At 36.6% G+C, this 16316-nt stretch overlaps 1 protein-coding gene across 2 annotated transcripts in view; it reads left to right on the top strand.

The window, feature by feature from the left end:
- The window catches only part of LOC150104679 (E3 ubiquitin-protein ligase SHPRH), a 674750-nt gene that overhangs the window by 82784 nt on the left and 575650 nt on the right, over positions 1-16316 (top strand). For both annotated transcript variants that reach the window (XM_090395874.1, XM_090395873.1), the window contains exon 3: positions 8229-8488. In XM_090395874.1, coding sequence (XP_090252000.1) covers positions 8229-8488 — 260 coding nt within the window. The remainder of the gene's footprint in view (positions 1-8228; positions 8489-16316) is intronic.

Raw genomic sequence — 16316 nt, 5'->3', positions numbered from 1 at the left:
GTCTCTGGATTCTCTCCACCTCCTCTCCATCCAGCAGAAACCCTGGCGCCAAATCTGGGCACAATAGTCTAGATGGGATCTTGTCAAGGCTCGATACAGAGGAATAATAACTTGCTTGTCTCTGCTCGTCAAAGTATTCTTCAGTAACCAAGTGGTTTGATGAGCTGATTTAGCCAATTTTGCAGTGTGCTCCCTAAACTTCAACTCCCTATCCACCAACACTCCCAAATCCCTGGCCTCGTCAATCTCCTTGAGTACAGTTTCACCAATGTGGTATACTGCTGCTAATCTTTTCTCCCCAAAATGCATAACCTTACATTTTGTCACATTAAATTGACATCCATTCTCCTTAGCCCAGTCCTCCAAACTATCCAAATCATCCTGCAAAATTTTGACATCCTGTGCATTCACTATTGCCCTACCCAACTTTGCATCATCAGCAAACAAATGAACATTTCCTCTCAGATCCTTTCCTATATCGTTAATGAACAAATTGAACAGTAGTGGTCTAAGAAGAGAACCCTGCGGCACACCACTAGTGACAGGCCGTCTTTTGGACTCTACTCCTGAATAAACTGCTCGCTGATATCTCTCCATCAACCACCCTCCTATCCATCTCACCAACCCTATATCCATTCCCATATGTTGTAGTTTACTGATTAGAATTCCATGTTGTATCCTGTCAAATGCCATAGCCAGCTCCAGCAGTATCACTGTAAACCCATTGCCCTTATCAAGTTCAGCCGTCACTATCTTATAATACTTGAGCAAGTTACTGAGGCATGATCTACCCTTCACAAAGCCATGCTGTCCCCCGTACAGTATCTCATTTTCATCAATCCATTCCTGTATTTTTCTCTTGACTACTTTCTCCAAGACCTTGACAATGACTCCTGATATGCTGATCGGTTGGTAATTTTCAACAGCAGTCTTGGAACCTCCTTTATGCATTTGAACTATTTTACCCCCTCTTTCCACACTTTCGGGACTAAACCAGACCAGAGACTCAGATTAAACAACATGGTCAAGGGCACTGACAATTCTTTTGCCGCTTCACGTACGACCCGAGCTGGTATACCGTCAAAGCCCATAGATGTATTCACATTAAGGTTTTGTAATAGATTATTCACCACAATTCTCTTATAAGCTGTTGGTTCCTTAATTCCTGCAATATCACCACCTGGATGATATATACTCTTGCAAAGTGCTCGCTCAGTAATTCCACTATATCAACTGATTCTGTTAGCTTCCTACTGTCGGCATTCCTTAAAATCATTCTGACATATACATTTTTTCTTTTACTTGCAGCATATCTAAAAAAAACTGTTTGGGATTTTCTTTAGCTTGCATGGCTAATTCCCTTTTATAATCTACTTTTTCTTTTCTTACCACACTCGTTACCATACTACCCTTCTGGCTTGCACTTTATACCATTCGTGTGTATGCAGGTCACCTTTCTCCTTAAATTTCCTCCACAGCTGTTTCTTTTTTTTGCATCTCAAGCTTAATGGTGTTATTCATCCATTTAACCCCTACTTGATTTACTATTCGGACTCTAGGTATACAGTTAGCCATTACCTCCTGCAAACGCTCCATAACCACCTCCCATGCACTATCAACATCCAGCCCTTGCAGTTTTACATGTCATGGCACTGAGCCAAGCAATCTTCTAAGCTTGTCATACTTACCAGCTGGTAATTCCACATGTACCCTGTCTTAATCAAAAGTTCCACACATTTAGCCACATCCCAGGTCAAGACCTTATGATTACTCTCACCAATTGGTGGCAACATGGTCATATTCATTACAGTCAAATTCTCAGATGCAAGTATGGAGTAATTACTTCAAAAAATTGCTAAATGAAATAAGCAGTGATCACAGCACAGTGGTAAAAAACACTGACCAGGAATGCATACTTGAAGTAGAAAAAGCCTATCAAAAGCCTGAAATCAGGAAAGGCAGCAGGAGTAGATGATATTTGACCAGAAACACTCAAGTATGGAGGTATAAAAGTCTTACAGTGGTGGCACTGCATAGTTCAGAAGGCCTGGACCGAGGGACGAATTCCAGATGATTGAAGTAGAGCTCTCATAGTACCCATATATAAAAAAAAGGGAAATAAAACTGAATATGAGAATTACAGAGGTATTTCTCTGCTGAGTGTTCCTGGTAAGATATATGCAAGTATACTTCCATAATCCTTCTCTTCCATAATGAGAAGGATTATGGAAGAGAAGCTTGGTGAAGAACAAGCTGGATTTAGACCAAATAGAGGCTGTCAGGAGTGGATTTTCAGTTTATGACGAATAGTTGAGAAATCATGGGAATATTACAAAGATCTGTATTTAAGTTTTTTAGATCTGGAAAAGGCAAAAGGTGCCAAGAGAGACACCATTTGAAACGCTACAGTTATATGCTGTCAATGGGACATTATATCAAACAATACTTAGTCTTTATTTGAGTTGTAAGTCAGCAGATAGAATTGAAAGAAGTACAGGAAGGTGGTTTAATGTTAAATCTGGTGTCAGACAAAGATGTACTTTATCCCCTCTCTTATTCATTATCTATATGGATCACATTATGAAGGAAACTGGTATTAAACCTGATATTAATATTAGAGCGGTTAATCTCAGCTCTGCTTTATGCAGACGATGTTATACTTCTAAATAAATCTGCTACAAGTTTGCAAGATTCCCTGACTAAAGTGAATAACTGTGTAATAGATATGGTATGAAGGTCAGCATTAAAAAGACAAAGACAGTGAAAATAGGCAAAAACATTGAAAATATCAACTGCATTGCGAATGGAGAACCTATAGAACAAGTAAAATATTTCAGTTATTTTGGCACGATTTTTTAGTGAAGATGGTAAATTAAATATGGAAATAAGACAACAGAATCAACAAAGCTGGTATGGTAGGAAGTAAACTGAATAAATTTAAATGGAATAAGAGAGAAATTAGTCAAAACACTAAGTTAGATGTATACAAAACAGTATTCAAGCCAATTTTAACTTATGGATCTGAGAGCTGGGTCAGGAGTAAAACACTTGACTAAAGACTAGAGACTGCAGATATGAGAGTCCTGAGGAAGATTACATGAACAGATGGCATCAATGGCAATATCATATTAAAAACGAGGATATTAGACAACAACTTGACATTGTCAGCATCCAGGAATGCGTTAGCTGAGCTAATCTCAGGTGGTATGGTCACTTAAACAGAATGGGAGAGGAAAGATTAGCAAAACAAGTGTTTTCTGCCAGGTTGTCAGTTAAAAGACCCAGAGCAAGACCAAGATATTGGTGGATTGATACAGTAAAATTTGCCTTACAATATAGAAATATAAGATCTGATAATGTTGGAGTCTTGACAGTTAACAGACTGATTTGGAGGAAAATTGTAGATAGGAAGTTAGTAATGATGTAGTTTTTCATGTAGTACTATCATATCCTGTACACCCCCTTGAGGGTATATATCAGGAATTTGATGATGATATTCTGATGGGTTTAACTGGTGATATGCAGCTGTTTGCATATGATGCAAAATTGGAGAAAGCAATGCAGAGTCAAGTAGATGTTATGATGTTACATGAGGACTTGAATAGATCACATGAATGGGCATGTAAGTGGAACTGTCAGTTCAATGTTGCATAGTGTAAGGTTTTGAGATTTGGTAAGCAACAATAGGATTCACAGTATATGCTTGGTGGGAAAACTTTAAAGCAAATAGAGTAGATGAGAGATCTAGGAGTGATGGTGGAAAGGACCCGAAATTCAGGATTCACATTGCACAAGTTGTGATGACCTCACGACAGATTATGGGAATGATGCAGAGGATCCTGACATGCTGAAATAGAGAAGTTATGATGCGATTGGGTAAGGCTTTGATCATGCTTCATATGAATATTTGGTCACAGATTTAGTTGCTGGGTTTTCATGGTGATGAGGATATGTTGTAAAGGGTCCAGAGAAGATTTACAAAGGTGGTCAGTGGTTATTAGAATGTGGAGTACAAGAACAGATTGAGAGATTGTAAGTTGCAAAGATGCGTGAATAGAAGGAAGAGGGAGGAATATGATTGTGTTACACCTGATATCCTGAGAATATAACATTCTCAGTTATCATGGTGTAACATGAAAAATAAATAACATAAATAAAAACCCCTGCATAAAAAGAATGATTTGATTAATAAAATATTCTTGCATCCAGTGTAAATTGAGTAAAATGTAAAGGTCTATTGTTTAGTTAAGATAACAAAAGAAAAGAATGTATTAAGATGTATTATGACTAAACAAGGAATTTGTATTAAATAAGTAGCTAACTAAGAATTAATATAGCAATGCGATTAAGAATGAAAGAGTTAAGTACATAAGTATAAAAGAATGAGTCATGAAATACGCTATGTAAGAGGCTATAGATTAAGTATTAAGTAGAATTCTGAGAAAAGGTTTAAAAGGGGGTTAAGATAGAGGCTAACAAGAGAAATAACGGAATATCGCTTAGGGCCTATACCCGGATAGAAACTTCGTTACGAGTTGCCGATCAAAATGACGTATGGCGGCAAAATGCTACCCAATTGGTAGACAGACGGAAAACAAGTAGGAGGTGGGAAAAAGAAGTAAGAAAGGGCGCCGATAGGGTAGCAGCTGTAAAAGGGTTGGTAAACCCCCCTTCGAGGCTGTTCGAAGAGTAGGCTCTTTTGGGTTTAGGAGAAGATGTTTAGATAGTCAAGGAGGCTTGAGGCCTTTTTGCCTTTTGCCAGAGGAGAAGAAACGTTTGGATAGTCGCGGTGGTTTGAGTTTGGTTTTCTAGTGGATTTCACGGTGTTCCTGAGTGGAGAGATATGGCTTATATCCTCATGCCACAACAAGGAATCGAAGGTGAGCGGGAAAGCTATTCCCGTATTCCTATGTAGAAAGCGAAATATACCATAGAGTCATAGGAAGCTGTGAAATTATCGATGTCCTCATTTCGGATAGTACAGCCGACGGCGCAGATGTTTATATAGCCCTAAATTGCAAGAAGTTATGCAAGCAAGTTCGTTCAGTAGAAGGTAAAGGCCCGTAAGTGAAGCTAAAGAAAGGTATTGTGAATTTTGTCTTATGTTAACTAGAAGTTGTTTGTGATAGGTATCATTGTCATAATACGGAACTGTTAAAGTGATTAGGGAGAAATTATAATAGGACTTTAGAATTTGATAGAGAGTGTTAAAAGTAAGCTAGCTAGTGTTGATAATTTGTAAATAATTAATTGTCCTAAGAATCTTGAGTGCCTACTATATTGTAAAAGGAAAGTTAATGACATAGTTGTGTGTTAATGAAGTAAATGGTTTTGTGAATATTGAGTTTGATTAGTGTGAATTGAGTAATCAAGTAGCCTGAGGAATTTGAATGCCTAGTGTGATGTGTAGAGAATCGGAATTGTCATAAGTATGTGCTAGAGTAGTTAATGATTTTGTTAGTGTACTTGAAGTTGAATAATCTAATAGTGTGTGGTAATCTGATTTGTCCATTTTATTTGAATTCATGTTTTGTGTGAAATTTTGTGGCGGCATGATCGTAGTAACTTTTGTCGAATCATAGCCCAACTACTTGTGTTAAGCAAATTTTAGTGTGTAAGTAATTTAGTTCAGTGATTGATATGTATCATGCTTAGAGAAATAATAAACATTATGTGTAATGGTAAAATAGTTGTCTGATTTTGCTGATCCAATGCACCGCTTGGAAACATTCGAGCCTAATTACGCGGGGAATTAATGTAAAGAAACGGGAAGTTTAAGGAATTAATGTTGAGAAACAAGAAATAGTGTCACGACTGCAATAGTTACACTTTCAGATATTTGAGTTCCTTTTCTCTGTTTATGTATAAAATATCTTAAACTAAATATCCCAAAGGGCGCAGTTAAAATACAAATATTAGGGATACTACGGGGAACAATAACTCAGATATTAGTAGGAATTTTGGTGATGTCTTGAAAGTAGAAGTTAGAAGAATATAGACCAAGGCAATTTGTAAGACAAACAAAATCGTAAGATAGGGACATAACAATTGTGACATAAGCTAGTCAGGGATTGTTATCAGGTTGACATGGAAGAGAGTTTTCATAGAATGGGAAGGGGGGGGGTAGAACAATAGGCCATTGCTGGAAACTGTATAAGGCGGGTGTGTGAGCGAAAGAGTAGGGAGAAGGTTCTTTGCATGGAGAGAGGTTTGTGAGTGGAATGCATTGCCTGAGTGTGTTGTGATTGTAGACACATTGAATCAGTTTAAGGCATAGTTGGATGAGCATTGTGTGCAATATTGTGTATCTCCCACAATGAGTCTCTGACTCCATGGAGGTCAGATGATATATATATATATATATATATATTATCAGGAAATTGATGATAATGGATGTTTGAGAATGTCTTTAGACATTCTCAAACATCCATTAGGTGTTAGATGATTTTTGTATACAAAGTAAGTCCCCACACTTTATAGGCCCGGGATGGCCAGAAGCACCTTTTGTACTATTTGATCTCTAGAGCTGAATCACCATATTAATAAAGTTACATCTTGTTTAATCTGTTGAATATTAAGCTTATTTTTTAAGTAAGGTGAGAACTTGTATATATGCTGGTATCCAAAACCTAAGGACGAACATTGTTTCTGAAGATTATAACTGCAAATTCAGATGAATCAGCTTTTGGCAATTTGAAAAACTGATTATTTCGAGTAGAAGTGGGTACACATTAAAATTTTCAACTTGTGTGCAAAGGGGTCATGTGGTAGCACTCAATTGGGCAAAAGGCTGTGCTAAGCAAACTGTGTCTGAACGAAGCACTTTTCATGAAGGAATAAAGTTGCAAACTTGGATGTCATGTAATGCCTCAAAGACACGATCTAGATAATTTCATGCAGAGAAGAATTATTGGAATGCTCGAAGGAGATCAGTAATTCAACTGTGTTGAATTACTGATATTGCCAGAGAGTTTGGAATCTCATATAGCGTTGTATCCAGGTTTTTGGCAGTGTTTCAATCTGGAACAGCTGGAACACATTCCAAAGGAATGTGTTCCAGCTGTTTGCTAAGAGGTTGCTCTACCACGAAACATGAAGAGAGAGATTTTTGGTTATAACAACTAAACCCATTCAGCTCACCATGGCAGGTCAGCTTGCATGTCAGTTATTTTCAAGCATGGATATGCAGATTTCTTGACCAACTTTAGCAATCTGTCTGCAACAAGTTCCTGAAGGCTGGTAGTCTGTGCCACTTTTCATTATAGAGCATGTTTTCAGTGGTGTTGTATCCTTAAAAAATTGGACAAGACACCAATGGGCTAATGTACTCTTTATAGAGGAGTGTGGATTTTAATTTTTTCTCGGATGCTAGAAGACACTTGATCTGTTGTGAAAGTGGTACTGCTTACGATCGTGGGAATGTTCTTGAAAGGGATAGATACAGTGGTGCTGGGATCATGGTGTGGGACAGCATTATGCTTAATGGATGCACTGAGCTACAAGTGCTGGAAAAAGGCACTATGACTGGTGAACGATATCGCAACAAAGTTCTTGAACATCATGTTTGATTCTTCAGTGGTGCTGTAGGCAAAGAATTAATTTTTATGGATGATTCACCACATCGTACACAAGCAGTGGAGATGCTTTTGTAGACTGAGGATATTAATTGAATTGTGTGGCCACACTCTCCCCAGATCTCAACCCCCATAGAACACTTTTGGGATGCAGTAGAGAGCCTCATTGCTGGTTGAAATTCTTCTTCAGAAAACCTTATCCTTGCTCTGAAGGAGGAGTGGGCCAATTTCCCTCAAGAACTTCTGAATCATTTGTTTCTAAGAATGGTATGACGTTATGAGAGCTGCATCGCAGTTCAGTTTGCAGTTCCTTGACTGTGTCTTTAGCAAATTTGTAATTTTTGCCAAAAATGTATTGCAATTTAATTTGTACGAAATTTATAACACATTCATTGTGTTATGTAATTTATTAGCATTCTGTCAATAAATTCACATTTGTGTGTAGTCATGAAAATGTTTTCATATACAGGTAGAAATGTAATTTGTCCTTACCTTTTGGATACCAGTGTACCTTATACAGTAACCTAGGAGCTATAATGAATTTTTTTTTGTTTTAAATCTAATAAGATTTTATGTTGATTAGAAATAAGTGTTTAGAATACTAATATATTTCTATGTTGATTATGGATTTTTTTTATATATATACTTTTCTAGAGAAACAGTATTCTAGAAGAAAGGATCCCATTCTTGAAGAATATCTGAAGTACTATAACTTTTATATTGTGATAATTTGTTCTCAGAATGTGTCAAAGAAATGCCATATGAAACTAGGTAGCATTTATATTGAGCTCCCAGAGAAAGTGACTATCATTTCACCAGAAATATCCTTAGACTGTCTTTATTTATATGTAGGTAATCAAAGTAATCAGTGCTTATTATATTGGGAATATAAAAATTCAAGAAATAAATTGCAGGTAATGTAATCTGATTTCTTTTATTGTGTTTCATAAAATGTTTGAATAAAATAACCTATCAGCTATATATCTGAATATAAACTGTAACAGTTTATGATAGCTTGAATTTCTAAAAATGTGTACATTTGTTATTCAGGAGATACAGTAGTTATAAAATAGTGTTTTCACTTGGGAGTTCTACAGCATGTTATTACTAATGGTTTCATATTGTACATCTGAAAGTAGTGAGTTATGTGACCAGACATACAAAGAAGTAAATCTTATAAAGATGTGCAGGAAAGCTGATTTTTGTAGTAGCCATTACAGTATTTGGAAGATGTTTGAATTCATTTGAACATCCTTACATTCTTTGTCTTATGAGAAATTCAACAAATTCAAATTTCAGTTATTGTACTCAGATACTATCATGAAATAAACTTTGATTCAGAATGAAATCACACATGTGAAAAACCTTTGTAAATTTACAAGAATAAATATAGATCTGTAATGAGAATCTATTAAGATTATAATTTATTTTATATTTTTTCTAAAAGTTGAAAAGATTAAATGCCGATGACGATCATTATTGACAAAAATGCACTGGAGCTGAAGTATTGTAAAATCATTTACTTCAGAGAAAATAAAATAATTCATCATGGTATTGTTTTGTTATTGGCAATTAAAACAGGCAACTGTTAAGCCTAAACATGCTTATTATTGGTGGAGAAAACATTCAATTTGCTAAAGTTTTTAGTAGTGATGTGTACCAGATCACTTAAAGATCAAAGCTAGATAACTGGAAAGAGACCTCCTCATAACCTTTGAGGAATGCAGAGCACTGGAATGAAGGCTTTCATCCCTTATTCCAGTCCAAACCTTCAGCCACCATTGCAATCTTTGGTTCTCAAAAAGTGTGCCAATGCTGTAAAAGAAAAAACCTCTGCTTATCACAATTCACTCAAGACAAAAACTCCATCTGCCCTCTCTGCCTGCAACAGTTGTAAAAGAATCATCACCAAGTCCAAGTCAGACTTTGAAATGGCCAAATGCTGCAAACTTGTTCCTTCAGGTTCCTTTCCAAGGAACCAGAAGGACCTATCCATAGCTATGCTGATGACTGTATACTCCATTTCTCCTTTTCATTCAATAAATCTGTTCTTGCTCAAGTATTAGAATCCTCACTATCTACCATAACTAGGGACCTGAACTCAGATCTCCTTACTATTTCCCAGTGGGGGCAAGGACAACCTTGTAAACTTCAATGCTACCAAAACTCAGTTGTGTCTGATCTTTTGCAAGAAAGAGCTTGGATCCACCCTTAAGTAATACTGAGATATTCAAATACTATCCAGATTTCTCTTCTCGGACTGACTTCCACCTCTGATGATCTTTCCTGGCACAACCACATTTCATCTATAGCTTCTGCAGCCATAAAAAAACTTTTGTACTTTTTCACATAAGACACTACTTTATACCTTCACAGCTGCTAACTCTATACAAAAACCCAAATCTGCCCAGCCATGGAATACTGCTCCCATATTATTATTATTACTTGACACCTCCAGGGGGTCCCAAACTCATTGAGGGAGGTCACTTGCTCTACAACTCTCTGTTGTCAACACTCAATCCTCTAACTACATTGAACAACATCATCTACACCAACGGCATCTACTGTCCTCCACCACCACCACCACCACTAGTATTTTCACAGACAATCACAAACATTCATGCCCATGCCTGGATTCGAACCCACAGCCTTTTGGCTGAAGAGCAGATACGCTGACCACTCGGCTAACCAGGCCGGCATTTGGGGTGGTGCACCAAAATCTTCTCTAAGATTGCTCAATTCTGTCCAGAAGAGGGCAATCCAACTAATTAATGATCCCTCCCTCACAAATACCCACTTCAATTCCCTCTCTCACAGACGTTCAGTTTCTGCCTTGTACCTCTTCTACAGATACTTTCATGGACAGGGCTTTGCAGAATTGGCCACTATTATTCCTCCACTCTCCTCCAAAATCATTAAAAACATGAGCCACTGCCAACCAACACCCTTTTACAGTCCATCTTAAAACCCACAGAACCAACTTCACTGACTTTTCTTTTATTCCATCTACTTCTGTCCTTTGGAATGTTTCCCCCACTCTGCCTTCCCCAAAGATTACAACCCTCAGCTGTTCAAGCAAAATGTGAACAGATTCCTCCTTTCTTCTATTCCTCTTGCCCATGGGGTGCACATCCATGCCCATGGTGGGATTCAAACGAATAGTTGTTCATCATCATCATCAAATTCCAGACATGTACCCTCAAGGGGTGTACAGGATATGATAGTACTACATGAAAAACTTACATCATTACTAACTTCCTATCTACAATTTTCCTCCAAATCAGTCTATTACTTGTCAAGACTCCAACATTATCAGATCTTATATTTCTATCGTCTAAGGCAGCGCTTCCCAAACTGTGGGCCGCGGCCCCCTTGGGGGCCGTAGGTTTTGTTGAGGGGGGGGCCGTGAAATATTGAAAACAAATTTAAAATGTTTTAAGACTAAGTAGATTTTTTTATTTTAAAAGAAACGTATTTAACTTTTATTATTTATTATTTCTTTTTTGTTATTTTTTATATTTTAATGGAAAAATTCACGCATTGGTGTTGGTTCACAAACTTTGCTTCCTGCGTATTTCGGCGCTTAATGAATATTAGTAAATATTGCTTATTCATATGTTTCATTTCAAAGCTGTGATGAATTGTATTTACTTCGAATGCTCTCCAGGTAAGCTCCAAATCTTCCTGTCCCTTTCATCACACGTTTGTAATCAGGGACTGTTGATATTGACTTTATATACATATCAAAACTCGTTTTATATTATCACTGTCATCCGAGCTAGTTTTCTGTCACCAATAAAAGTTTCGCATATACTTCACACATGAAAAAAAGCTTAAACAAATTCATGTGGGGAGATAGTAACTCCCTTGCAGTGGTAAACAACACCCATCTCTAACAGCCACTATACTGCAGAGGCAATAAAAACAAGTACTTTTATTATGCTAGTGAATATGAGGAGTGAGGAGTCTGTGTAATATATTTCTCAACAAATAGTGCAATTAGAGACAACTGGGATAAAAACACACTAATTAATGAATCACATGTCCCCTCATACAGAAACTATGCTGTATATATAGACAGAAACAAAATCATATGTTGCATGGGCAAACACAGTATCTAACTAAAAACTATTGTTATTAATTAGATGTGTGTGAGTTCGATTTCCCAAGGCAGCAATAAAATTCAACCGAACGTGTTAAAATTCGTAAAAGTGTTAAAACTAAGTAATATATATATATATAATGAATGTTATGGCAGTTTCACATATGGAATTCGGTTGAAGAAAGTTAGCATTTCAACTCAATTGTCAACTATGCTTTTATCTTTCGGTTGCGCGATCTTTTGTTAATATCGCACCAATCATATGCACGTTTTAATAACCTGCCTTTGCTGTCTGTTTCGTGTTAGGCTTAATTACCTTAAAGGGAGAAAAGTCACAAAAGAGAAAAATGTTCCTGGTCCGGGGATTCCCTTATTCAGGTAATATTCACTAATTTCCTGTTATCAGTCTGTGGTGTGCCAGTATCGGTAAGTGGTGATATTATTTGATCTATTCTACGTTAAAAAATTTAACCCTGAGATGGATAAGCAGCTGATAAAAAAATAATAAAAAATCCTGCGAACAATCAGAAGAAGATCAGAAACAGACTCAAAAAAAGGACAGTATTTCATATTTTACCAGAACAGCCCGCATCGTCTTCAGAACCAAACGGTAAGAGGCAAAAAAATGTAATATATGCATTTGATTTTTGTAATACTCGCTGTGTATGTTTTGTATTGAATATAAATACAATAAATATTATAATAATATATCTCTCTATTACGATTTTTTTTCGAGGGAGTCCGTGAAATATTTTAATTTTTGCAAAGGGGGCCCTGACATCCAGAAGTTTGGGAAGCACTGGTCTAAGGCACTTTGTACTGTATCAATCCACCTATACCTTGGTCTTCCTCTGGGTCATTTTCCTGCCAACCTGGCAGAGAACACTTGTTTTGCTAATCTTTCCTCGCTCATTCTGTTTAAGTGACCATACCACCTGAGATTAGCACTACTAACGCATTTCTGGATGCTAACAATGTCAAGTTCTTTCCTAATATCCTCATTTTTAATATGATATTGCCATTGATGCCATCTGTAATCTTTCTCAGGACTCTCATATCTGCGGTCTCTAGTCTTTGGTCAAGTGTTTTACTTCTGACCCAGCTCTCAGATCCATAAGATAAAACTGGTTTGAACACTGTCTTGTATACAGCTAATTTAGTGTTCTGACTAATTTCTCTCTTATTCCATATGAATTTATTCAATTGACTTTCTACCATACCAGCTTTGTTGATTCTGTTGTCTATTTCCATATTTAATTTACCATCTTCACTAAAAATCGTGCCTAAGTAGCTGAAATGTTTTACTTGTTCCACAGGTTCCCCGTTCACAACACAGTTGACATTTTCAACAATTCTACCTATTTTCTTTGTCTTTGTCTTTTTAATGCTGACCTTCATACCATATCTATTACAACAGTTATTCGATTTAGTCAGGGAATCTTGCAAACTTGTAGCGGATTTATTTACAAGTACAACATCGTCCACACAAAGAGCTGACATTAACATCTCCAATTCTGATATCATGTTTAATACCATGTTGAATTCTCACATTCAGTTTTATTTCCTTTTTTTATATATAGGTACTATGAGAGCTCTACTCCAATCATCAGGAATTTGTCCCTCTGTCCAGGCTTTCTGAACTATGCAGTGTAGCCATTGTAAGACTTTTATTCCACCATACTTCAGCATTTCTGGTCGAATATCATCTACTCCTGCTGCCTTTCCACATTTCAAGCCTTTGATGGCTTTTTTCTACTTCAAGTATGGATATGTTTTCCTGACTGTATGCCTGTTGAGTGTTTTTTACCACTGTGCTATCACTGCTTGTTTTGTTTAGCAATTTTTTGAAGTAATTACTCCATAATTCAAGGATATCTTTTTCTCCCGTTTTCATGTCACCTTTATCATCTCTAACTCCTTTTACAGCACTCTTTCCTCCGTTTCTTAGCTTTTTCTGATTTTTCTATCTTTGCAAACAACCTCACCACATGCCTCGCTGGCTGAATCAATCAGGGTTTTCTTCAAGGCTTGCTGCTGAATCTCCAAGGTTTGGTTCCTGTTCTCAAACTCTTTCATTTTTTCTTCAATAATATTTGTGTATTTTAGTCTACAGTTCACATCTGAGAGCTGCTCAACTTTTATTCATTTTAGAACTTTCTTACATGTTATTCTTTTTAATATGAAATTCAATTTTATCCTGCTCAAGACTAAATAGTGATCACTTCCAATTTCAAATCCTCTGTACACTCTGGTGTCCTGCACCAGGGAGAAAACATCACTATCGACAATAACATAGTCAATGACACTTTTCTTATTCCTTGCCTCTTCTCTCCATGTGAATTTGTGCACATTTTTATGTTGGAACATGGTGTTAGTAATAACCAGTCCATGTCCTGAACAGAAATCTAACAGGTATTTGCCATTATTATTAGCTTTGCTCTTTTCTCCAAATTTTCCCAAAATATTTTTGTATGTCTCACAATCATTTCCTATTCTGCTATTTAGATCCCCAACAAGGACCAACTTTTCCTTTTTCATTGTGTCAGTTGCTTTTTCTAAAGCATCAAAAAATTCCTCCACTTCTATCTTAGTAGAACCTTCTGTGGGACCATAGGCACAAATAAGTCTCATTGTCCAGTTCCCCATTCTGATATTAGCCCACATCACTCTACTTGAGACTGCCTGCCATTCAAGAAGATTAGCCTCGTATTTTGTGTTGAATACTGTGGCTACTCCTTCTTTTCCTTGATTGTCATTTCCTGAATATAACATTTTGTATTTATTGGTCAGAAAGATCTCACCAATTTTTGTCTTTTTAGTTTCAGTCACCCCTATTATGTCGATCTGGTACTTATCTAATTCTTCAGCTAGCTCCATTTCTTTGCCATTCAGGCTTCTTATGTTGGTGGTACCAATCTTTAACTCTGGTGATGTTGAGTTGGGGGTGTGCTTTCAGACTTATTCCAGTAGCTGACTTTTTGCTGTTTGCCCTGGTTCTCTGGCAGAAACAACGGTGGCGTTGTTTAACCAGGTGATGCCCCTGCCGGCATGAAATTTTGTCATGCTGTACCATCATTTTGAATATTGGTTTTAGCCATTTTAGCCAATAAGAATACAATTTGGTCAGCTAAATCCCAAATTACTAGCCCATCCTCGTTCGTTTAGTATCCTTATAGATACCCAACAGGGTGCACCACGAGAAGGTGAGGATTGGACATTAGACAGAAGCCCTGGTCAGTTCTTCGCATTCCTTTAAAGACTATGTGGTGGTCTCCTCTCATTTATACAGCTTTGACCCTTAAGCACCCCATAGTATGTTTGGAGAATGAATATGCCAACCACTCGTTCAACTAGGCTGGCAGATATGCTACTAATGTTTAAAAGTTTGAATGAGATTTGAAGAGATTAAATTTGAAGATCTACTACAATGCAGCTACCTGTAGTTCTTACTAGGATTGTTGCTCAGTCAACTATATTATTTACTTTTGGATAATTCTGCAATACCTCTACTCTCATTATATACAGGTCTGTGTTCTTCAGATATTAGCACAAAATGGTGGCAAATGGTAAAAGTGTCTGTAATGCTGCTTTTGCCAGCTGTGGATAAGGTGCTAACTGTGTACACCAGAATTGTTCTAAGTCCCGTTTTTCAAATTCCATTTGAATACGTGCATTGGCTCATATTTCAATAAGATCGTCTTTTATTAAATAGCTGTCATCCATCGAATCTGGGTCAAAATTTAGAAACTTCTCTCGTACCCCTGGAAATGCTCTCTTGCACCCCCAGGGTTGCATGCATCTCAGGTTAAGAACCACTGCTGTAGTGGGTAGAAATCAGGCTGAACATCATCATCAATGTTACTATTTTTTTTTGCTCCAGTTTCACTTCTAACATGTCTTGAATTGCTTTTATGAAAAAAATCATACCATATCTTCTCTGCCATTATAAACATTGAAAACATTTGTTATCATAAAAACTCTCAATAAAATAAACCTCTTAAGTCTATATTAGTGTGTTTCAGAATTCAGTTGGCTCCGAAACATCGTTAGATGGACAGGGACAGTAATTTAATATGACATGGAGGGACCCCAGAAAAACAGTTGAAAAACATGTATGGTAGAATCAATATAAAGAAATATTTTTGGAAAATTAATGCTTCTTTTTCATCTTCCAAGTTTTAATATCCACTATTAATGGTAAAATTTCTGCATATTCTATCACTGGATTGGCCATCTCTTGGTACAACTGAACATATAAAGTGTTTCTTAAACATTTTGAAGCTCTACATAAAAAATTATCAGAAAGGAATTATGACAATGAATCTGCAAAATATTTTAATCAAGTAAATATAATAAGGTAGCATAACTGTTCCTGTTAATGGTAAAATTTCTGCATATTCTATCACTGGATTGGCCATCTCTTGGTACAACTGAACATATAAAGCACTGTTTCTTAAACATTTTGAAGCTCTACATAAAAAATTATCAGAAAGGAATTATGACAATGAATCTGCAAAATATTTTAATCAAGTAAATATAATAAGGTAACATAACTATTCCAGAAATAAGTAAATTTAATAAAAATTAGTATTTTCCCCTATTTACTGAAGGTTATTTTTTAGAAAATACATCTAGTACAA

Source organism: Typopeltis vanoorti, chromosome 7 (assembly GCF_054136105.1).
Source record: "Typopeltis vanoorti isolate ZY-2024b chromosome 7, IOZ_Tvanoo_1.0, whole genome shotgun sequence".
NCBI classification, from domain to species: Eukaryota; Metazoa; Arthropoda; class Arachnida; order Uropygi; family Thelyphonidae; genus Typopeltis; species Typopeltis vanoorti.
This window is presented reverse-complemented; position numbering and strand designations above follow the sequence as displayed.